At 37.5% G+C, this 24,568-nt stretch overlaps 1 protein-coding gene across 1 annotated transcript; it reads right to left on the reverse strand.

The window, feature by feature from the left end:
* Positions 1–13,065: 13,065 nt before the first annotated feature.
* JCHAIN (joining chain of multimeric IgA and IgM) lies at positions 13,066–23,883 on the reverse strand. Its single transcript, XM_032259337.1, has 4 exons — positions 23,647–23,883; positions 19,404–19,527; positions 14,720–14,800; positions 13,066–14,051 (listed from the first exon to the last, which is right to left on the reverse strand). Exons 1-4 carry the CDS (start codon positions 23,708–23,710, stop codon positions 13,838–13,840), a joined length of 483 nt encoding a protein of 160 aa, XP_032115228.1. The 5' UTR covers positions 23,711–23,883; the 3' UTR covers positions 13,066–13,837.
* Positions 23,884–24,568: the final 685 nt, after the last annotated feature.

Consider the following 24,568-nt stretch of genomic DNA (forward strand, 5'->3'; position numbering starts at 1 on the left):
GATTACAGGCATGAGCCACTGCACCAGTCTACTAGTCCTTTCTTTATGTCTACCTCCTCCATCATGTCTTCCTCTCTTCCCACCTGTTTTGTCCTCCAGTGTACCACTTGTCAACTAATCCCTCTCCTCTCTGACTCCTTTCTTCCCTTCAATTTATCTTTTTCCCTGCTACACCATTTTCATCTTAAGATTGTATGTCACTCTCTTCCTTTTTTATCTACTCTTTAAATCCTACCCTAATTTTTTCTTGACCCAGCTTAACCCTCATTACAGAATATATTTTGGAAATGGTAGACACTGATAGCTACTTTGCTTTTAGTTATCTTAGGGTCTCCACCAAGTAGACACAGTTCAGTTAGAGAGACGTATTTAAGGAGAAGGGAAGGCAGCATACCCAGAACTAGCAACCTAGGAAAAAGGCTTAGAAAGACGGAGAATGAGGAACTGAAGAAACCGCTGCTCTGAGACTGCACATCCAGGAAAAAAGATTAGGACTTGCCACACACCGCCAATTCATAATCCGCAGGATCTGCTGAAGACATTTTGGGAAACACTGTCTTAAACAAATAAAAACTCAATGTTTAGTTGTTTTTTTTTTTTTTTCACTAGTTCAGCATAAGCTATTCTACCAGTATGTGCTACTACTAACATTCTTCATGTCCATGCAGAATTATTCACAGATACCCTTTCTTGGTATCTTGAATAAATTGTGTAAATTATTTTGTAAAGTAGATATTTCTATATGCCTCACTTATGATACATCTGGGATTATTAATTAATAGCATATTATTATTATTAATAGCATATTGGCCTATTATCTGCATATCCCTTGCCTAGAGCAGAAAAAGTTCTCAGAATTGCCTAAAAACATACCTTATAACTTTAAGGGACTTCTTAGGGTACATTTTCAGGAGCAGATTTCATAAGAAGATTTCAGAAATTTGAGGAAACACAATGTTGAAAACTTCCTGAGAAAAGGAATCTTCCCCTTGAATCTTCTAAAGTACCTAGCACAGTGTCCTGAACATAGAATATACCCAATAAATCTATATCGATTGATTTTTTTAATGACTTTCAGCACTCCCACGAAAACACCATAGTTTGCTTTTCCTGAAAGGTGACTGTCTGGGATGCTGAATGAGCCGCCACTCCGTAGTTTTATATATTCAGCAACATCTGCATCATAGAATTTCAGCATAAGACAGGATCTTAGAGGTAGATTATCCAGGCCATCCCCTAGTGCTTACATTCCCCTCTCCCCGGCCAGTTTTATATTTTAATCACACATTGAAAAATGCACTAACTTATTCTGTATGAAACTGTCTTTTAAGACTTATCCTTTCAAAATAAAAATACGTTATTGTATCACTATTTTTCCAAATGATCTTTTTTTCCCAAAAAATCTCAATATGAGTAACTTCATTACAAGATACTCACTTCATATTTCACCAAAACGTATGGGTTCACATAATTGTTTTGGCAGATATGTTGACATATCTGAATTTACGGGATGCTGCTCTATAAATCACCATCTGAGATCTTTGTAATGTAAAATGTAAAAAGTATAGTGTGACACTTCCAAGCTGTCTTGAGTATAGGTAAATATTTTTTCTAAAAAAGTATAGTGTGACCCAAAAATCACATATTTTGAATTTAAAAACATACAGTAAAAAGAAGGGAAAATGTCCCTCCAGAAAGTGACTCTTTTTTTTTTTTTTTTTTTTTTTTTTGAGACAGAATCTTGCTCTGTCCCCCTGGCTGGAGCAGTGGTGCGATCTTGTCTCACTGCAACCTCCACCTCCCAAGTTGAAACAATTATCATGCTTGAGCCTCCTGAGTAGCTGAGATTACAGATGTGTGCCACCATGCCTAGCTAATTTTTGTCTTTTTAATAGAGACAGGGTTTTACCATGTTGGTCAGGCTGGTCTTGAACTCTTGACCTCAAGTGATTCACCCGCCTCGGCCTTCCAAAGTGCTGCGATTCTAGGTGTGAGCCACTGTGCCTGGCCCAGAAAATGACTCTTGATGTCATCAACACAGGTATGCATTTGCAAGCCTGGATACCAGTAAAGAAATCAATTATTCTCTATGCTCTTGCGAAGCTATTGATAAAGCTTTTTAAGTCTACTCCAAAGTTAAGATGCATGCAGTGGATATGGGAGGCTCTAAAAGTAACACTTTGTCTTAGTATCTGAACCCTACCACTACTACTACACTTCTATGATGAGTTCCTACATCTAGTGGTCATCTGCTGATTCAAAAATAGCTGGATGTAGTCTATGATGTCTTTAGTTGATAAGGTAAATAAAGAAGAAGGAAAAAATGTGAGGATTATAAACACAAGAGATAATCCAGCAAGGCTGACACATATCTGCTTTATATGCACAGCCTACAATAAACTTCTCTAAAGGATGATTGGGCATTAATCCAGGTGCCTGGGAAATCTTGCATTTCCTCACCTGATACAGGAAGCAAAGTAGGATGACAAAATATAGGGTCCAGCTAGACCTTCGGAAACAGCCTAGTAGCCATTAGCATGGAGAGTCTTCCTCTGGCTTTTTGGATTATTAAACATGTAGATAACATGTTTCACTTTGGTCACTCACATCAACATCTTAACTTTATACACCTTTAAAGAAAACTCAGAAGAAATTACCTTTGAGTTATTTGTACACTTGTTCTCTCTTCCCTTGTTTACCCCATTCTCCTTCAATCATGACCTTAAGAAAACAAAAAAAGTTCATCAGGAAACCAAACTTCATTTCTAATAACTAAAAAAGAAACCAGAAATGTTGAACTTAAAAAATCAACAGCTCTCTCTCACCAATTGCCCAATTAAAAGTCAGAAGAAAACTTCACTTGATGGAAAATAGACATTCACCGTTTCACAGTAAAATACAGCATTAGGTTTTGTCCACATGCACTTCCATGTGGCTCCACCTCACCCTAGTCCAATAACATCAGTCACTGAAACTCTTCTTCTTGCTTTGAATTTATAGTCAATTAGATTTAGAAATAGAATTCAACTGGTAACAAGCAAAGTTCTATGCTGGCAGAGAAAAAATTTTCAAATGAAGAAGCAAAGAGGAAGTTGATCTGTAATTTGACAAAGATATCATTGTGAAATAGATGAAGCTATTTTTAGGATCCTTTCACATCCCAGGCAAGGTCCTCTTCTCTCATGATGCCCGCATTTCATGGCCTCAGCACCCAGCAACCTCCGTTTCTGTGCCTCATCAGAGCTTGACCAGTAATTACCTCTGAGCTTATCCAAATAATCTTATTCATTTCTACACTATATAAAGCTTTACTCTTATTGCTAATGAATATAATTTTTATCTGGCTGATGCTGAATGTGCTTACTTGGCTTTACTTTCCTTCTTCTTCTTTTTTTTTTTTTTTTTTTTTTTTTTGGTGGGAGGACGGAGTCTCACTCTGGCACCAGGCTGGAATGCAGTGGTGCAATGTTCCCTCACTGCAACCTCCGCCTCCCAAGTTCAAGCGATTCTCCTGCCTCAGCCCTACAAGTAGCTGGGACTACAGGCGCACACCACCACGCCCAGCTATTTTTTGTATTTTTAGTAGAGATGTGGTTTAACCATGTTGGCCAAGATGGCCTCAATCTCATGACCTCATGATTCACCTGCCTTGGCCTCCCAAACTGCTGGGATTACAGGCGTGAGCCCCTGCACCCGGACAGCTTTACTCTTATGGCTAATTAATATAATCTTTACATGGCTGATACTGAGTATGCTTACTTGAGAAAATGACTAACTTGTCAGGAACTGTGCAGAGGGAAAACATTCCTCACCAATGGTACTTATTTATGTCTGACTTTTAAAAATGTCACCCACTTGCAACCAACAGAATGGGAAAAAATTTTTGCAATCTACCCACCTGACAAAGGGATGATATCCAGAATCTACAAAGAACTAAAACAGATTTACAAGAAAAAAACAAGCCCATTCAAAAGTGGGCAAAGGACATGAACAGACACTTTACAAAAGAAGACATACATGAGGCCAACAAACATATGAAAAAATGCTGATCATCACTGGTCATTAGAGAAATGCAAATCAAAACTACATTGAGATACTATCTCATGACAGTTAGAATGGTGATCATTAAAAAATCTGGAGACAACAGATGCTGGAGAGGATGTAGAGAAATAGGAACACTTTTACACTGTTGGTGGGAGTGTAAATTAGTTCAACCATTGTGGAAGACAGTGTGGCGATTCCTCAAGGACCTAGACATAGCAATTCCATTTGACCCAGCAATCCCATTACTGGGTATATATCCAAAGGATTATAAATCATTCTACTATAAGGACACATGCACACGAATGTTCATTGCAGCACTGTTTACAATAGCAAAGACCTGGAACCAACCCAAATGCCCTTTGATGATAGACTGGACAGGGAAAATGTGGCACATATACACCATGGAATACTATGCAGCCATCAAAAACAATGAGTTCGTGTCCTTTGTAGGGACATGGATGAATATGGAAACTATTGTTCTCAGCAAACTGACACAAGAACAGAAAATCAAACACCGCATGTTCTCACTCATAGGTGGGTGTTGAACAATGAGAACACATGGACACAGGGAGGGGAGCATCACACACTGGGGTCTGTTGGGGGGATATAGGGGAGGGACAGCAGGGGGTGGGGAGATGGGGAGAGATAGCATGGGGAGAAATGCCAGATATAGGTGATGGGGAGGAAGGCAGCAAACCACACTGCCATGTGTGTACCTATGCAACAATCTTGCATGTTCTTCACATGTACCCCAAAACCTAAAATGCAATTTAAAAAGAGAGAGAGAGAAGGAGAGAGTGAGAAAGAAAAAAACACCTGCATTACTAATTTGAAGAAAAAAATGTCACCCACTTAATTCAAGTTAAAAAGAGAGGGCAAAAAGTGCAAACATTATAATAGACTTATGACAAGTTAATGAATTGGTCACATTAACCTCAAAATGCCACATTAGCTTTAAGAAAATATTACAGTATTTGCTGTGGTTTAACTCAGTAAAAAGATTTTTTTCTCAGCCGGGTGTGGTAGCTCACTCCTGTAATCTCAGTACTTTGGGAGGCTGAGGTGGGTGGATCACCTGAGGTCAGGAGTTCAAGACAAGCCTGGCCAATATGGTAAAATCCCATCTCTACTAAAACTACAAAAAAATTAGCCAGGCATGGTGGTGGGCACCTGTAATCCCAGCTACTTAAAAGGCTGAGGCAGGAGAATCACTTGACCCAGGAGGCAGAGGTTGCAGTGAGTCAAGATCGGGCCATTGCACTCCAGCTTGGACTCCATCTCAAAAAAAAAAAAAAAAAAAAAAAAGAAAGAAAGAAAGAAAGAAAGAAAAGAAAAAGAAAATTTTGTTCAGGGAAGACCTTGTCAGTTCCATCACTTAGCTGTTAAACCACACTAGCAGATGCCCCTAGATTCAGGCTGTTTTCTGACACTGTTGCATGCCATACCAGCATTATTCATGTTTTAATGTGTATATGATTGCAGATTGTGTTAAAATGCAGATTTTCATTCAGAGGCTCTGGAGTTGGGCCCACCATTCTGTGGTATTAACATGTTCCCAGGTAGTGATTCAACCAATCGGTGGACAAAGTGGTAGGGGTGACAAAATGATAAGCTGCTTCCTCTAAATAAGTGACAACTTCACACTCAACAGAGAAGGAACAGAAAAGTCATGACCACTGAAAAAATTGTCACCAATTTGAGGGGATGTATATAAGTGAAAGATTCAAGACAGAAAGAGAAAGACGAGCAGACTGATCCTGTCTCTATTCTGACATTTGTGTTATGCTTCTTCCTCTTTCATTGCTTGGCTCATGTAGTTCTAGAAGGTTCTCTTCATCGGAAAAGGCCCCATTCAGTTATCATCTCCTCCAAGATGTTAACCCAGCTTCCCTGAAGTCTCACAGCACATGATCTTCAATAGTTATTTATTTGAGACAGTCTTACTCTGTTGCCCAGGCTGGAGTGCAGTGGCACAATCTTGGCTCACTGCAACCTCCTGTTCCAGGGCTCAAGCGATTCTCATGCCTCAGCCTCCCAAGTAGCTGGGATTACAGATGTGGACCACTATGCCCAGCTAATTTGTGTATTTTTAGTAGAGATGTGGTTTTGTCACGTTGGCCAGGCTGGTCTTGAACTCCTGGCCTCAAGTGATCTGCCTGCCTTAGCCTCCCAAAGTGCTGGAATTACAAGTGTAAGCCACCACACTCAGCCAATCTTTAATATTTAATCACAAATGTGTCTTATACTGTGTGCTAATTTTTTCCTGTTTTAGTTTTGCCTGTAGAAGAAATAGAAAAACTGAAAAAGTGAGACCCTCATAGCAACTTGCACTGTGCTGAGTACAGAGTAGATTCTAAGTAAACACCACTTTGTCTTTATATTATGCAAATAAATAAAAATTTAGAATTTCACCAAAATTAGTATTAATGTATTAATTAACTAATATTAAAAGTTAACTAATAATGATTAACACTTTTCCAATTATAAAATATAAAGTCTTTGTAGAATATTTGGGATATTCTATACTAAAAAGTAAAAGGAAACAAAAAATAACATTTTGGCCTATTTCCCTCAAGTCTTTTCCCATGTATGTGAAGTGAAGGGAATTTTCTTTTTTTTTTCTTTTTATTTTTTTGAGACAGAGTCTTGCTGTGTTGCCGAGGCTGGAGTACAGTTGCGTGATCTCGGCTCACTGCAAACTCTGCCCCCCCGGGTTCAAGCAATTATCCTGTCTCAGCTTCCTGAGTAGTTGGGATTACAGGCATGCACCACCGCACTCGACTAATTTTTTTTTTTTTTTTTTTTAGTAGAGACAGGGTTTCACCATATTGGCCAGGCTGATATTGAACTCCTGACTTCGTGATCCGCCCACCTTGGCCTCTCAAAGAGCTGGGATTACAGGCATAAGCCACCATGCCCAGCTGTGAAGAGAATTTTCTTAAAGTCGCTCTTTTATGCAAAATCCTACATTTTCCTCTTCACATTGTACATCAATTTCCATAAATTTTAAAACACATGAAATTTCATTTCTGTTGTCTGTAAAATATTTTGAAGTATACCTTACCATTCCCTTGATGACGGACTTAAAGTTTCCTGTGAATTATCACTATTATAAATCATGTTGTAATAGATATCTCTATCCCTCTTTGTCCATATTTCTGGTTATGTCCACATAAGTGAAATTACTGAGGAAGACCATTTGAAGGACATTTAGACAGGATAATATACTGAGAGCTTTGACTTTGGAGTCTGACAGCCTTGGAGTTAATCATCACTTCTCCAAATACCTGAAAAACATTAGGCATGTGATCTTATCACAGCTCAGTTTTATCATGTGTGAAGTGAAGACAGTACTTGTTTTATGAAGTGTTAAGAGGAATTAAATGAAACAATGCATTTTAAAAACATATATTCATTGTATTTTGTAACTCAACCACTAGATGGAAGTAGAGGTTTATAATTCTAAAGCAGTGGGCTCTCCTGCAATTCCCAGGCTCAACAGCACCTGGGAATGTGTGCGACCTGCAGTCTCCAGCTGCATCTCTGAGCCATTTGATCAGCATCTCTGGGTAGGGCTCAGCAGTCTACTTTAATGAGTCCTCCAGGTAATTCCTATACACCAATAACAGACTTAAAGAGAGGCAAATCAAGAACTGCCATTCACAATTGCTACAAAGAGAATAAAATACCTAGGAATACAACTAACAAAGGATGTAAAGGACCCTTTCAAGGAGAACTACAAAGCACTGCTCAACGAAATAAGAGAGTACACAAACAGATGGAGAAACCCTCCATGCTCATGGTTAAGAAGAATCAATATTGTGAAAATGGCCATACTGCCCAAAGTAATATACAGATTCAACACTATCCCCATCAAGCTACCAATGACCTTCTTCACAGACCTGGAAAAAACCACCTTAAACTTCATATGGAACCAAAAGAGAGCCCACATGGTCAAGTCAATTCTAAGCAAAAAGAACAAAGCTGGAGGCATCACACTACCTGACTTCAAGCTATACTGCAAGGCTACAGTAATCAAAACAGCATGGTACTGGTCCCAAAACAAAGATATAGACAAATGGAACAGAACAGAGGCCTCGGAAGCAACACCACACATCTACAACCAACTGATCTTTGACATACCTGACAAAAACAAGCAATGCGGAAAGGATTCCCTGTTTAATAAGTGGTGTTGGGAAAACTGGCTAGCCATGTGCAGAAAGGAGAAACTGGACCCCTTCCTGATACCTTACACTAAAATTAACTCTAGGTGGATTAAAGATCTAAACATAAGACCTAACACCATAAAAACCCTAGAAGAAAACCTAGGCAAAACCATTTAGGACATAGGCGTAGGCAAGGACTTCATGGCTAAAACACCAAAAGCATTGGCGACAAAAGCCAAAATAGACAAATGGGATCTAATTAAACTCCAGAGCTTCTGCACAGCAAAAGAAACAATCATTCGAGTGAACCGGCAACCAACAGAATGGGAAAAAATTGTTTGCAATCTACTCAACTGACAAAGGGCTAATATCCAGAATCTACAAAGAACTAGAACAGATTTACAAGAAAAAAACAAACAAACCCATTAAAAGTGGGCAAAGGATATGAACAGACACTTCCCAAAAGAAGACATATATGAGGCCAACAAACATGAAAAAATGCTCATTATCACTGGTCATTAGAGAAATGCAAATCAAAACTACATTGAGATACCATCTCATGCCAGTTAGAATGGCAATCATTAAAAAATATGGAGACAACAGATGCTGGAGAGGATGTGGAGAAATTGAAACACCTTTACACTGTTGGTGGGAGTGTAAATTAGTTCAACCATTGTGGAAGACAGTGTGGTGATTCCTCAAGGACCTAGACATAGCCATTCCATTTGACCCAGCAATCCCATTACTGGGTACATATCCAAAGGATTATAAATCGTTCTACTATAAGGACACATGCACACAAATGTTCACTGCAGCACTGTTTACAATAGCAAAGACCTGGAACCAACCCAAATGCCCATCAATTATAGACTGGACAGGGAAAATGTGGCACATATAGACCATGGAATACTATGCAGCCATACAAAACGAGGAGTTCATGTTCTTTGTAGGGACATGGATGAACCTGGGAACCACCATTCTCAGCAAAATGACACAAGAACAGAAAATAAAACACCACACGTCCTCACTCATAGGTGGGTGTTGAACAATGAGAACACATGGACACAGGGAGGGGAGCATCACACACTAGGTCTGTGAGGGGGAACTAGGGGAGGGACAGTAGGGTGGGGAGTTGGGAAGGGATAACATGGGAAGAAGTGTCAGATATAGGTGATGGGGATGAAGGCAGCAAACCACATTGCCATGTGTGTACCTATGCAACAATCCTGCATGTCCTTCACATGTACCCCAAAATCTAAAACGCAATAAAATGTTTTTTAAAAAAAGAAAAGAAAATCACAGATTCAATATATTTCTACATTATTTTCTTATTTGTTGCTTAGGCAGGAAGAAGAGCCAAAGGCAATTAACACATAATAACAACTGTAATTTATGGATTGTTGCTAACTGCTACCACAGTGATAATAAGTGATATACAGACACATACAGCATGCAGCCTTATTTTTATAAAAATCTATGTAGTTATTTTTGCTACCATTTTTCAAATGAGGAAGCAATCTTTGAATTAACTTGACCAATGTTACTTAGAGTCTATTCCAACATAGACCATGGATTTATCCACTAGATTATACTGCTACCCCAAAGCCAAGACCTGGAAATCCCATTAAAGGGCTTCTCTTATTGCTAATTAATATAATTTTTATCTGGCTGGTGCTGAGTGTGCTTACCAGAGCAAATGGCAACTTGTCAAGCACTATGCAGAAGAAAAACATTTCTCACCAACTCTACCTATTTATGCCTGTCTTTTCAAATGTCATCCATTTAATTCAAGTTAAAAAGGGAGGACAAAAAGTGCAAACATTATAACAGACTATGACCCATCAATGAATTGGTCACGTTAACCTCAAAATATCACATGAGGTTTAAGAAAATCTTACAGCAGACATAATGATTCTCTAAGGGCCTCAATTGATATTTGTTGAGACTATGGCACAGTGATTCAGACATTTCATTGCCATTTACTAGGTAAGTGAACCACTCAAATGGCTAATTATCCACTGAGTTTTTCAGGTATCTGAAGAAGGCTGAGTCATCAGATCCTGATGCAGGTATTACCCATGTGGATCAAGGAGGATAGGAAGGATGATTGGCCAGGTAATACCTGCAGTACTAATAAATTTTCAGCAAAGATAAGGCATCCCCAAGTCAGTGCCCCATCAGAAGAGTCCTGTGTCTCCCAGGAACTGACCTGTCTTAGAGTCCCTTCCACAAACACAGTACATCTCAGGACTATAGGTCAATTACATTCCTTGCAGAGAACTGAGAGGCTCCTTTCATGGCCACCATATCTTAAACTGATTCCTTAGTGTGCCCCTCTAAATGTTCCACTAATTCCAGCAAATGTTTGAATACAACTTAAAAAACGGCTTTAATCTATCCTCAATAACTCGTTTAAGAGTCACCAGTTACTCCAGATTTATATTGAATGAGTTAATATTTATAAAGCACTTACAGGCCGGGTGCTGTGGCTCTTGCCTGTAATCCCAGCACTTTGGGAGGCCGAGGCATGTGGATCATCTGAGGTCAGGAATTCGAGAACATCCTGGCCAACATGGTGAAACCTTGTCTCAAAAAAAAAAAAAAAAAAAGCACTTACATTGCTGCCTAGCACATAGTAAGTACTAAATTGTTACTACTGGGGTAGTATCAGAGTTTACTGAACTTCTGAAAGAAGGAAGACTTGTGGGACTACAAATTGTAGTCTTCTTTCAGCTAGCATTTAATGAGGTAATGCTGGAAGAGGGGTCTTTCCCATAAGGATCTGCAATGTGGATCTACAAAACTTTTTCTACAGGGTACACTGAGAAAGTAAGGCAGACACATAAAGAATTATAATTATCTGGCAGAGTTTGCTGAAGTCTTCTTCCAGCTAGCATTTAATGAGATAATAATGCTAGAATAGGGGTAAAGTAAGGGGTCTCTTCAGAAGCAGTCTCCCATGAATTCTCAAAGCACTTGGGAAGCTATTTCTTTGACTTCAGCAGACTCTGCCAGATAATTATAATTCTTTATGTGTATGCCTTATCTCAACTAAGCTACACTCATGTTCATTCATTCAACAAATATGTATTGAGGGCCTCCATGTGTCAGACACCGTTCTAGATGCTGAGGACACATCAGTGGGCAAAATAAAAGTGCTTGCCTTTGTGGAGATTACACTCTAGTGAGGGGAGACAGACCATAAACATGATATATAAGTAAATCATATAGTCTGCTAAAGGGAGATAAGTACATGGCGGGAAGTAGGCTAAGATGGAGAAATGGGGTTTGAAATATTTAAAAAGTAGTCAGGGTGGGTCTCACAGAGAAGACTGACACCTAAGCACAGTTCTGACGAGTGAGCAGTGATAGTGACTTTCTCAAGGGCAGTTACCGTAACTTCACCACCGCAGACCAATCCTGTGCATTTGGTTAACATTTAATAGATGTTTACTAATTAAAGGAAATTCAAAGACTTGGCTAAAATCACACTCTAGATCAAAGATCAGTCAAGAACGGATATATCTTTAATACATCAAAACTATGGTTTCTGGCCGGGCACAGTGTCTCATGCCTGTAATCCCAGCACTTTGGGAGGCCGAGGCGGGTGGATAACCTGAGGTCAGGAGTTTGAGACCAGCCTGGCCAACATGGTGAAACCCCGTCTCTACTAAAAATACAAAATTAGCTGTGCATGATGGCAGACACTTGTAATCCAGCTACTCAGGAGACTGAGGCAGGAGAATCGCTTGAACCCAGGAGGCAGAGGTTGCGGTGAGCCGAGATCACGCCATTTCACTCTCAGCCTGGGCAACAAGAGCAAATCTCTGTCTCAAAAAAAAAAAAAAAAAAACTACTAAGTCCGGCTCGGCCAAAGAGACCCCAACCCAGGTGGCACTGAAGGCATTAAGAAGCAGACACCCAGATAGAACAGCAAAGTGGGACTATCCAAGGACCAACAACCTTCTGAGTAGCCTCAGAGGACTGACAGCATTCTGGGCTGAGAGCCTCAAGCAGATTCTGACCCACGTAGTTAATATCTCTGAACAGGTGATTCTTATTAAAAAAAAGGTGTTCTGTGTTTTCACCAAGATAAACCAGGTGAGCAGCTGGTGCCTGCTTACCTGCTTACCACTGATCACAGGCAAACTAAAAAGTATTCTCCATTAGGGAGCCACGAAGGCAGGGTCACACATCTCGTGCTTAAGGAATTGTTTTAACCAGTATATGATGTACATACTGTATACTGTTTTGCCACTTTAGAATGCCTCAAGCGGTTTTCAACTTGGGGGGGAGAGGCAGCAGCTAGGTTTTCCTTGCCATTGTTCTTCTTAGCAAACAATATAATTTTATCATACACTCAGCATTTCTCAACACAAAACTATGGTTTCTACTGAAGCACCAGAGTGTCCTATGCATATCCCTAAAGAAACATTGAATAATCGGTAGAGGTCACTAATAAATGACTATTACCATTTTTTTAAAAAAAGGAAACCGAACAATTCCTTTTCAAGAAACCAACCCTTACTAACATCCTCCCACTATTTTAAATTCAGAGTTAGCATTTACTTTCCATAGTACCCTTAGGTATATATGTCAATGGCTTCGGCTTTCTGCCATAAAGAAGTTTTATGTGCCATGATAAATATGGTATTTATCAGGATGGATTTTGCCCTTTTATTTAATTATGGGTATAAAATGACAAAGCCACCTCAACTATGTACATGTATGAGTTCAGTGATTAATGTATCGTTACATCATACTTACAAACTGTTCATCAATAGAGTTAACTTACATGCAAGAAGGTTAACATGAGCAAAGCAAACTTTTTCCAACAAATTATTTCACACAGGTATATGCTTATGAATCTATTTAATTGTTCAGACTGTGCTAGAGAATACATATCATGAAATACATATATTTCATAAAGCTCAGGTACAAAATGGATGGTTTCAAATGGAAATTTCTTATACTAACCTGATTATGAAAAAAAGAAAAATCTGTACCATCTGCTTCCAAGTCTGTTATGTCCAAATATATTTTTCATTATGCATTTAATTATTTAGCTCATTAGTTTTATAAATATTAGAGATTTCGCCTTAAATTATTTTGTAAATAGTTCTAGAACATATTTTCCAATTATTATTTTTCTAATGAGGACATATAATTGACCTATGTTTACACATATATGTTCTCTACACAGTGAAACTTTTTTTTAAAGAGAATAGTAAAGAAAATGCAGAAGCTCTGGCTCTCCAAGGCCAAAAAAAAGGCAGGTGGGGGGAGAATATGAGGAACATTTTATTATACCTCCTGATTTTCACTCCTTGAGTTTTATTTACTCCTTTTGTTTATTTGTTTAATGCTAGAAACCGTATTCTTAATGGAGCATACCTCTTCAGGTAAGCATGATAATTGACAGATTTTAATATTTAGAGTATGAACGTATAATTGAGAAGTGATTACCTAATAAAGATAACAATGTGACTATTGTAATTATTTTGGTGGCAGGGAGTTGGTTTTACATCATTATTCAAAAAAAACCCTTAGGTTTTAAATTCTAACTTTCTGAATCAAAATGGAGAGCCTCTCAAGCAAAAGAGCTATGCAGTCAGCAATGACTTAAATTAGTCACGATAGCAGGAATCCGGGGTTAAGGCTGCTTCCACCATTTTGGTCTCACCACCAAATACGAGTGGGACCACAGCTGTGTAGCACTTGTTTCTGTCATAAGTGTAGCAGGTCTCTGTAGCACTGTCTTCTTCATCACAGATATTGCTCTGGGTAGCAGTAACTATCTGATTGTCCAGCTCCACTTCTGTAGGATCACATTTTTTACAGCTGAAAAGCAAATACATGTATTAGACAATCTCCTCAAATGCTGTCTCAAAATCTGACTACACATTTCAATCCAAAATCAATTAAGTCTCGCAGCTCTGACCTGACAACAAAGGATGACTCCTCTCAGACGTAAGCAGCTCCACAATACAGAATAGCTTATGAGATTTTCCAATCTTTAATTTATAAATATTAGTTGAAAGTAAGCAATATAATTAATGATATGATAATACGATTGTTTTCTGTACACCATACAGCAATTTCTACTGTGTTAGGCTTATTCCCAACTGCATACCTGTTTAAACAAGTTATTTATAGTAACAAGAAAGGAATTTTTTTAATATTTCTGTTAGAGTCTTAATTTCCAAAGAAACACCTGCTTGTTTATAAGATCAAATCCACATATTGAACTAATAAGAGAAATTGGCCCTTCTATAAATGGCAACAATTTCTTCTTTAGAAAAAATGTATAGCTAATTTTTATCTGTGACAAAGTTTTATGAATTTATGTTACCTAATAATTAACATAGGAATTAATGTATTCAGAAGTTCAGATTATATTTGTAAATGTTTATACCCCACCATATTTACAAAAACATTCTTACTAACAAGGTTAATTAAAAGCTATTGACTTCCACATCTACAAACTATGGGAAAGACATATATCTTACAGGTCAGACAAATGGTACACAAATTTGGTTCTCAATGGTGATGTGGGATCAGAGATATTCTCCCTGTTGTTCAGAGGAACACTAGAAGAAAAGAAAGAAAACAAAGTAAAATAATGAAATGCAGATATTGTTATTTTTGATAATAGGTATACTGCCACTATCTCATCAGAACAGTAGTTGCTGTATTTAGTACTCTATAAGCACTCTAGAATAATACCATTACTCAGTTTTTTACAGTGACTTGCTATATTTTAAATATTTCTCATTCAGAATAAACCTCACAGCAACTCCACTGTCAACTATCTTTACTGATTTGGCAATTTTTTCTTCTCCTTTAAAACTTTTCCTTTGCTTTTCCTCTAAAACTCACATTTTACCTCTGTAATAATTACATTGATGTTATTCCCACCCTTCAACAAACTTCTTCCTCTGCAGTCTCATTAATGCTCCTATATATTTATTTCGAGTGTGTGTGTGTGTGTTTGTGTGTGTGTGTATGTGTGTGTGTGTGTGTGTGTGTATGTGTATGCCATATCATAGCTGCTTGTCTACAGAGTAGTTACTTCCCTGGGCTGTATAAGTTCCTTGAGGCAAAAACATTTATGTGTTCCCAGTGCTAGGTATGTGGCATATGCAGTATGTTCAATATTTGTGAAATGGACAGACGGATATTGTTATCCAGATTTTAGAGGAGAGGGAATCATAAATAGGAGAGGGTACTGATCCACCCAAGTTCACACAACAACTAAGTAGCAAAGCTGGAACTTTTTCATGGCGATATCCCATGAAAAATTAGATAATGATTGTCAACAAGTTCTGGTGATTTAACTTTTAAATTTTTTTCAACTAACTCATCATTCCTTCTCATATGCACCCCTCCCTACCAAAATAAACAACAAAAAACTTGTGTTTTCTAACTCAGTATTTAGCAATACCATCCACATACGTATCCAAGCCAAAAACCTGGTTATCATACCTGAATCCTCCCCTCTGTCACATACCTAATCAATCTCACAGTCCAGTTTTCTAATTATTTTCATGTGTGAAATCCATACACTTACCTCTCTTCTCATTATTATTGCCTAATTCAGGATACCTCCATCCTCTCCTAGATTGCAACAATGTCTTCCTTTTGTCTTGACCCCTTCAAACCACTGGCCACATTATTGCCAAAACACCCTTCCTAAAATGCAAGCTTAATTTCCTTCTCTGCTTAAAACCTCTAATGTCTCTCCACAGAAGACAGGGTGTCCTCAAAATAGCATAGAAGGCCCTTCCTAATACGCCCCTAACTCTCCAGCTTCATCTCTCACAATGTCACCCTCCACAATACATGTCAGCTATAAACAACTGCAATTCCACAAATGTACCATGCTTTTCTCATCTCCAATTTTAACAATAACAGTTCTAACATATACTACTACTTACGGTGTGCCTGGTACTACGCTAAGCATATTATATAATGATCTCATATAATCCTCACAGCAATCCTGTTTCATTTTCCTAGAATGATCTGTCCCACCCCCTCAATAATCTGAAATAATTGAGTAATTATTTCACACCCCACACACATTTACCCAGCAAACTCCCATTCAGCTAACAGCCATTGTTCATCCCGCCACTTATTCCAAACACCCTTTCCTGCCTCCCACTGCTACCCTTCTCCTCTCCCTGAGGATTAGACTGGGTGCCCCTCCTCAGTGCTCCTATAACAATCCTTGCCCGTTCCTATCATAGCACTTACAATACAGAATTCTAATTGCCTTTTTCATTGTTTAACGTTTCCTGTTAGACTGTAAATCCTCTTAAGAAATGGGCCGGGCGCGGTGGCTCACGCCTATAATCCCAGCACTTTGGGAAGCCAAGGAGGATGGATCAAGAGGTCAAGAGATCGAGATCATTCTGGTCAACAAGGTGAAACCCAGTCTCTACCAAAAATACAAAAATTAGCTGGGCATGGTGGTGCGTGCCTGTAGTCCCAGCTACTCAGGAAGCTGAGGCAGGAGAATTGCTTGAACCCAGGAGGCGGAGGTTGCGGTGAGCTGAGATCGCTCCATTGCACTCCAGCCTGAGTAACAACAGCAAAGCTCTGTCTCAAAAAAAAAAAAGAAAGAAAAAGAAATGGACTGTATTTTAAATAAACTGTTTTATCTCCACCACCAACCCTTAATATTTGGCAGTTATTAAATAAACATTTGTTGAATTAATGCATGAATCTATTCTTAATAAGACTTTAAAGACTCTAGTAATATCTTGAATGGCTTTACATAATGAGAGCGACAAGGGAATAAACATTTTTGAGAGGCTACTATAAGCCAAACACTGTTCTTTTATGAATTATCATATTTAATTCTCACAACCCTATAAAGTATATGTGTATATATTCATACATACATAATTATTCCTTTTTTAAGGTTTAGGAAAAAGGCTTAGTTAAGTAACTTGCCTAACGTCACATCATTTTATTAAGTGATAGAGTTGGGAATAATACCATAATGGCAGGCCGGGCGTGGTGGCTCATGCCAGTAATCCCAGCACTTTAGGAGGCCAAAGCAGGTGGATCACTTGAGGTCAAGAGTTCAAAACCATCCTGGCCAGCATGATGAAACCCCGCCTATACTAAAAATACAAAAATTAGCCGGGCGTGGTGATGCCCACCTGTAGTCCAGCTACTCGGGAGGCTGAGGCAGGAGAATTGTATGAACCCAGGAGGCAGAGGTGGCAGTGAGCCAAGGTCATGCCACTGCACTCCAGACTGGGCAACAGAATGAGACTTTGACAAAAAAAAAAAAAAAAAAAAGGAAAAGAAAAAATACCATAATGGCATAGCAATGGTAATATACTTTCAGAAATCAGAACAGGAAACATCAACACATCTGGCAAAGTGTCATAAAGTAACTGAATTATCTGATTTCAGTAAATAATATAATATAAAAAGACTCATTTCATAAAATAAAAAGATGAATTAGAGGATCTTGGAGAGTCATTTTTAAAAATCTCTCCATGGCTTAAGTGCCAATGTCATTTATACCATTCTTTCTAATTACCCACTAGTTCAGCTGTTCCATCCCTAACACAAAGCTATGTGGGCAGGATCTGAGTGGTCAAAGAAAACCTGCTAGAGGAAGTGATGGCTGAACTAAGACATGCAGATTGAGAAGGAGTTAACTAGCCTAAGAGGAGTGGAACAGGGTTCTTCAAACAGAGTAACTAGCAGATGTAAAAGGAGAAAGCACTGTGAATGTGGGGAAATAGAAACGCTACAGTAGTGCTGAATTTTTAAACATAAAGTAAAAGAAAAGTGGCAATGAATGATCTTGAGAGTTATAGTAAGCTTTGTAGGTGAGGCCAAGCCCTTTGTAATATATCCTAAGATCAATGTTGGGGAAACCATCACAAGGGTTTTAAGCAGGATCGTGACAATAACTGGCACATAGATTAGGTGACTAATAACAGTAAATATTTTTAATATATCCCAGAAATATATAAGCTCTAAAAGGAATAGATATTCTCAATTTTTACAATAATCCTATTGGTTAAGCATGATTTTTTTCCTTATTTAAAGATGAAAAAGTTGAAGTTCAAAGTAGATAAGTAACTTGCATAGAAGAACACAAAGCTATTAAATGGCCCAGCCAGAAATCTTTAAAAATTTTTAAAATAAAATTTTTAAACATATTATACTTTTCCCATTGATTGAATGGGATTGAATACTGTGTTCTCTTTCTATAGGAGATTTGATTGGAGGAAAACTATTAAGGTAGGAGTAGTTTACAAGAAAAGCTTATAACTGATTGGATCCAATAGAAATCTAATTTCTCAAACTGTATCAGCATTCTTGCTATTGAAAAAGAGCTATATAGCATATAAGTCTGTACTGTGTGTGAAATGAAATGAATATCTGAAATCCAACCTAAAAGTGAGACTGAATCAAATTAATTAATGTGATCAGTCTGCCTTATCTTGATGCAGACATCTGATTACAGTGTAAAAGACTCAGTCATATATATATGGTATAAAATAAAGCTTTAGTGTTATCTGAAGTTTCAGTTTGAGCTGCTCAAGGGCAATTGAAAGTTCTGATTCAAACTTAAATAATTAGGCCAGGCATGGTGGCTCAGACCTGTAATTCTAGCACTCTGGAAGGCCAGCACAGGAAGACAGCTTGAGCTCACAAGTTCAAGAACAGCCTGGACAACACAGTGAGACCCTGTCTCTAGAGAAAAATAAAAAATTATCCAGGTATGGTGGTGCACACCTATAATCCCATCTACTCAGGAGGATTGCTTGAGCCTGGGAGTTCGAGGCTGCAGTAAGCAGTGAACTTGCCACTGCACTCCAGCCTAGGTAACAGAGTGAGACCCTGTCTCAAAAACAAACAAACAAAAATAAATAAATAGAAATAACTCCATATAAATTGTGCATGTTGATTACTAGATTAGAACCTTTGTTTATAATTTGTATAGCCCACTGATTTTAGCTTGCCTGTAATTTTTCATTCTTGCCCCTAATTTCAATAAAAGTGCCTCAAGCTCATTCACAAGATTCAATTCTTTACTCATGTAAAGTGCTACACAGCAAAAAGGGGAGTAAAGACACAGGTATTACATTCAAACAATGGCTTAGTATCAGAAAGTATCTCTGCTTAGAACAGGAGAAAAAGAATATACGGAATGCCACATACACAATTTGGATGTTTCTCTCTACGATGTCCTCATTCGGATTATTGGAAGAACGGATGATCCTGGAAGTAATCCGGGCACATTTACATTTGTTGTCAACAAGAACAATCCTTTCATCTTCTTGGGCTTGAAAGGTAAAACATATTAAAAAGAAAGGAAAACAAAAGTCAATTTATATATTTTGTATTGAGTTATTTTATCTTTCTTGCCTGCAGAAAAATAGTTTTATTGTTGGTTAGTCTGAGCTTTCTCCATTTGTTCTCTAAGCAGAATCTCACATCGCAGTGAAGGAAATCCAAATGTACTCTAAAAGGAATTTCACTTTTTTCTTGAACCACTCTATGGAAATCTGGGCTGAAAAAATTCTGATTTTCATCTAATGCTTCTGAAAGAGGCACAGTTCTCTGAATGATGTAGCCTTGGGAAAACCAGTGTCAAATGCCAATGTGAGACAGAAAACAAAAATCTAGATTGGATTTCTCCCAGACCAAAGCAATTCATTCAAATGTGAACAAAAAAAAAATAGCACCCGACTTTACAAACCCAATTTAAAATGTCACAACCTTCCTGAACTCTCATTTGTACTTAAAATTTTTTTGCATAAATTGTATTATAGTTAAGAACAGGCATGTTTTCCTCCAAGATAACCTTATTTTGTAAGAGTTTTAAATATTCTCTACCCCAGCTTTCCTAAGCTAATTATTTGCCTTTTCATAATAACAATCAGATTATCATGATACATGATTCAATCAAAAAATAAGGGCTATATTTCTTATAAGAATTATTTTAAAAGATAGAGTATATATAGACATAAAGTGCTATAAATTTGCAAAAGCAATTTAGAAATATTGAGGTATAAACTCAATTAAATATGCCTGTATACAGAAAAAAATAAATAAATGAATTAATACACATATGACCATTACAGCCTTAACTTTCAATGTCAACATTTATTGTCTAATCTGAATATTAGACAAAGAGGTCTGATAAGTTGTTTATTTAGTTGTTATTTTGAGATAGTGTCTCACTCTGTCACCCAGGCTGGAGTACAATGGCACAATCTTGGTTCACTGTAACCTCTGCCTCCCTGATTCAAGCAACTTTCCTGCCTCACCTCCCCAAGTAGCTGGGATTATGGGCGCCCGCCACTACACCCAGATAATTTTTTTTTTTTTTTAATTTTTAGTAGAGATGGGGTTTCACCATGTTGGCCAGGCTGGTCTTGAACGCCTGACCTCAAGTGATCCGCCTGCCTCAGCCTCCCAAAGTGCTGGGATTACAGAGCGAGCACACCCAGCCTTGATAACTATTGCACAGAATAAACAAAGGTAATTTTGTATGATCTGGATTTGGATCAATTAAAAGATTTTACTTTTATTTTTTATTTTTGAGACAGAGTTTCACTCTTGTTGCCCAGGCTGGAGTGCAATGGCGAGATCTCGGCTCACTGCAACCTCCGCCTCCCAGGTTCAAGCGATTTTCCTGCCTCAGCCTCCCAAGTAGCTGGTATAAGCATGTGCCACCACTTCTGGCTAATTTTTGTATTTTTAGTGTAGACAGGGTTTCACCATGTCTCTACTGAGCTCAAACTCCTGACCTCAGGTGATCCACCTGCCTTGGCCTCCCAAAGTGTTGGGTGTGAGCCACAGTGACCAGCCAATTACCAGGTTTTAAAAATTAAATAATAACTTTACTTAAGTAATACTATTAAGAGTGCTAATTAAACAATAACAATGATATTAAATATTTTTTATTCCTATAGTTTTAGCTAACTGACCTTTACCAATTCCTCTCATTAAGCCTCAACTAAATAAATAAATAAATAAATAAAACAAAAAAACAGATTTGGCACACAAATTCAAGTTATAAAGCTTAAATGATCAGAATAGCTATCATTTTAACTGGAAATCTATTCCTGAGATGATTCCCAGAGCAGAGAGGACCTAATGCAGTATTTCAGCCTTAATGATAAGAGTCATTACAAAAACATTTTAAGACCATTGTTATTGTACTTGTAATTGTTTGAAGTAATTTATAATGCATTATTACACCATTATTCATAAGTTCTTAATGAATCTTCTGACACAAGTCTGTGTAATATTGAAAAGAAACATTATGGAGTCAATTCAAGGTAATGAAATATCTCATTAACATCTGAAAGAGGTAAAATGACCTAAATGATGTCCTCTTTCCTACTTGTGTATCCATGACTCTTAAATGTTTTTTCTCAATGAAATATAAATGAGCACATAATGTCTGACCAAAAATATAGATTATTGAGGAACAAATGACTTGATTATTAAGTCTTAAATAGAAAAATGTCTATATTCTATTATGACATATCATTATTTCCTTACCAGAAACCTGGGAAGTTAATATATAAAAATATTAGGCAGCCTAATATCTATCAGAAATACATAGCTGTCAGAAAGGTACAAATACTTTCAATTCACCAAGACTTAGAGTCTAACATTTGCTCTCACCAACAGGCAGTATTTTCTCCTAACAAGCCTATTATTAAGGACTGTGCCCTACTTTATTCCAAGAGCATCTGATACATGGTAGCTGTTCAATAAATATTTGTTAAATTTAATTTAATTCAGTTCAAACAAATAAGAAAATAGATTTAACAACATATGCCAGATATGACCATAATGAGTTTACTAAAGTGATTGCCTTACGCAAGGCAGAATAGGACAGTAGAGTGCAGGCTATCGGGTCAGATTGCCCGGGTTCTACCTACTTGCTTGCTTGCTGTATGACTTTGGCAAGTTATTTCACCTCTGTAAGTCTCAACTGACTCAACTGTGTGTCAGAAATAATAATAGTATTTATGCTCAGGCGGTTACTGAGATAATTAAATGGAATATTATATGTAAAGGAATTAGTATAATACCTAGAATATCATATTCAGTAAGTGATAGCTATTTTATATACAGATGGTCCCCAACTTACATGGTTCTACTTACAATTTTTCTACTTTATGATGCTGTGAAAGTAATATGCATTCAGTATGCTCCTCACCTACGATGGGGCTACTTCCCTATAAAGCCACTGTAAGTTGAAAGCATGATATTTTCAACTTTCAGCTTTATAGGGTTTACAGAGAAGTAACCCTATCATAAATATCACATATTTTTAGATGTTTATATATACTTATATTGTACATGCTTTACTACTAATATTTTATATTTTAAATCATTAGAAAGTTATTCTTAATGGTAAGTTAGTATAAAATGACTATTCTTAATTACATTTCTGTCATTCTTTGTCTTGAAATAAGAACCATAGATTCAGTGTTAGGAACAATCCAGAAAAATTATTAATGTGACCTTCTCAATGAAAATTATTTAATACTGTACCTCTAAATTCAGAATGTATTTCACTTTCTGAAGCTGTTTGAAAGATCAATAGGCTAGGTGCGGTGGCTCACACCTGTAACTCCAGCACTTTGGGAGGCCAAGGCGGGCAGATCACGAAGTCAGGAGATCAAGACCATCCTAGCCAACATGGTGAAACCCTGTCTCTACTAAAAATACAAAAAATTAGCTGAGTGTGGTGGTGTGCACCTGTAATCCCAGCTACTCGAGAGGCTGAGGCAAGAGAATCGCTTGAACACGGGAGGTGGAGATTGCAGTGAACCGAGATTGCGCCACTGCACTTCAGCCTGGCAACCGATGGAGACTCTGCCTCAAAAAATAAAAATAAAAATAAGAAAAAATAAAAAAAGATCAATAAATAAAATAACAAAAGTTCAGTCATTAAGTTATAGGCAACCTGTATAACATTAAACATCGTTAAGGGATCATAATAAATCTGTGGGCTTAGATCCAGGAAAGCTGTTAAAACCAATACCAGCCTCTTTGGAGAAATAAAATCCCAATGCATCCCATGTTGTATTTACAGTAATTATTATTTCATTTCTCCAGAATGTTAATTTAAGAGACTCAAGGAAAGGATTCTTGATTTTTAAGATTCAATACGGACATTCACGTAAATAGGACTATCTGTAGTTAGCTAATTTCTTATTCTCTAGGTTGTAGCAAACAACTAAGAAAAGGGAAAAAAGAATAAAAAGTATCTTATTTGTGTAAAGACAACTGCCATAGAGAGATAAAAGCATGTTAGGAAAAAGTGGCTGGCTAGCTGGCCAACCAAAGCATAGACATAAATGTTTAAAACTGAAGAACAGATCTGTCCTATGTTTTTCCTTTTATCTGGATTCATTTTCTAAATATCACATACCTTTCACATGAACAGCTGTAACAAAAATGGCCAGGACTCCCCAGAAGAGCAAATGGTTCTTCATCTTGACTTCACTTCTTTTGAAAAACTGGAGCAAAAGTCAGAGTTAAGGTGTGTGATCTATAAGGAGTGTGCAAATGATGGTGCTTCTGCTTTCTTAAAATAACACTCCAGGCAGCTAACAAACTAAAAACAATCACAACTGCGGTTAAAGTCTGAAGTTTAAATGCTGAACTGGAAAAATGTATGACTCACATTTAAGTATTTTCTTGCAAAGCATCCCAAGAAAAGAAAAACATCATTTGATGCAGTCATTTTTATTTTGCATCTACCCTATATAAATGTTTAAACCAGAAGATTAATAATAATTTCAAGTCAGGATTCCATTAAGAATGTTGAAATAGGGATTTTCCATTTTATTACCTGGATATATTCATATCAGTTTTCAAATCAGATATCTGACATTTGTCCTGCCTAGAATAATAAATGAAGGGAAGAGAAGGAGGAGGGATGCAGGAAGGAAAGGAGAAATGAAAGCCCTTTAAGGTCCCAACTGTATCTCATGTTAATTTTTCATACTAGTCCTTAATTAACCAAGCTACCGGACTTAAATATATATTTTGTATATATTTCACAAAATACACATTTTGTATATATTTTGACTACTTTATCTTATAAACTCAAATATAGAATTGGAATTAGAAGCTGGTAGATACTCGGCTGGGCAAAGTGGTTCATGCCTATATTCCGGCCGGGCGCGGTGACTCTCGGCTGTAATCTCAGCACTTTGGGAGGCCTAGGCAGGTGGATCACTTGAAGTCAGGAATTGAAGACCAGCCTGACCAACATGGTGAAACCCTGTCTCTACTAAAAATACAAAAATGAGCTGGATGTGGTGGCCAGCGCTTGTAATCCCAGCTAC

Source organism: Sapajus apella, unplaced genomic scaffold (assembly GCF_009761245.1).
Source record: "Sapajus apella isolate SASKATOON/1434 unplaced genomic scaffold, GSC_monkey_1.0 scaffold108, whole genome shotgun sequence".
Lineage (NCBI taxonomy): Eukaryota > Metazoa > Chordata > Mammalia > Primates > Cebidae > Sapajus > Sapajus apella.

Bases quoted from the DNA above. Each gene is read 5' to 3' on its own strand.
- JCHAIN (XM_032259337.1), bottom strand. From the start codon at position 23,710: ATGAAGAACCATTTGCTCTTCTGGGGAGTCCTGGCCATTTTTGTTACA. The intron at 14,801-19,403 runs GTATGTGGCATT...CTTTTCTTCTAG, and splicing joins GAGAGAAACATCCAAATTGT to TGTTCCTCTGAACAACAGGG. The intron at 14,052-14,719 runs GTAAGATATATG...TTTGCTTTTCAG, and splicing joins GTGTACCATTTGTCTGACCT to CTGTAAAAAATGTGATCCTA.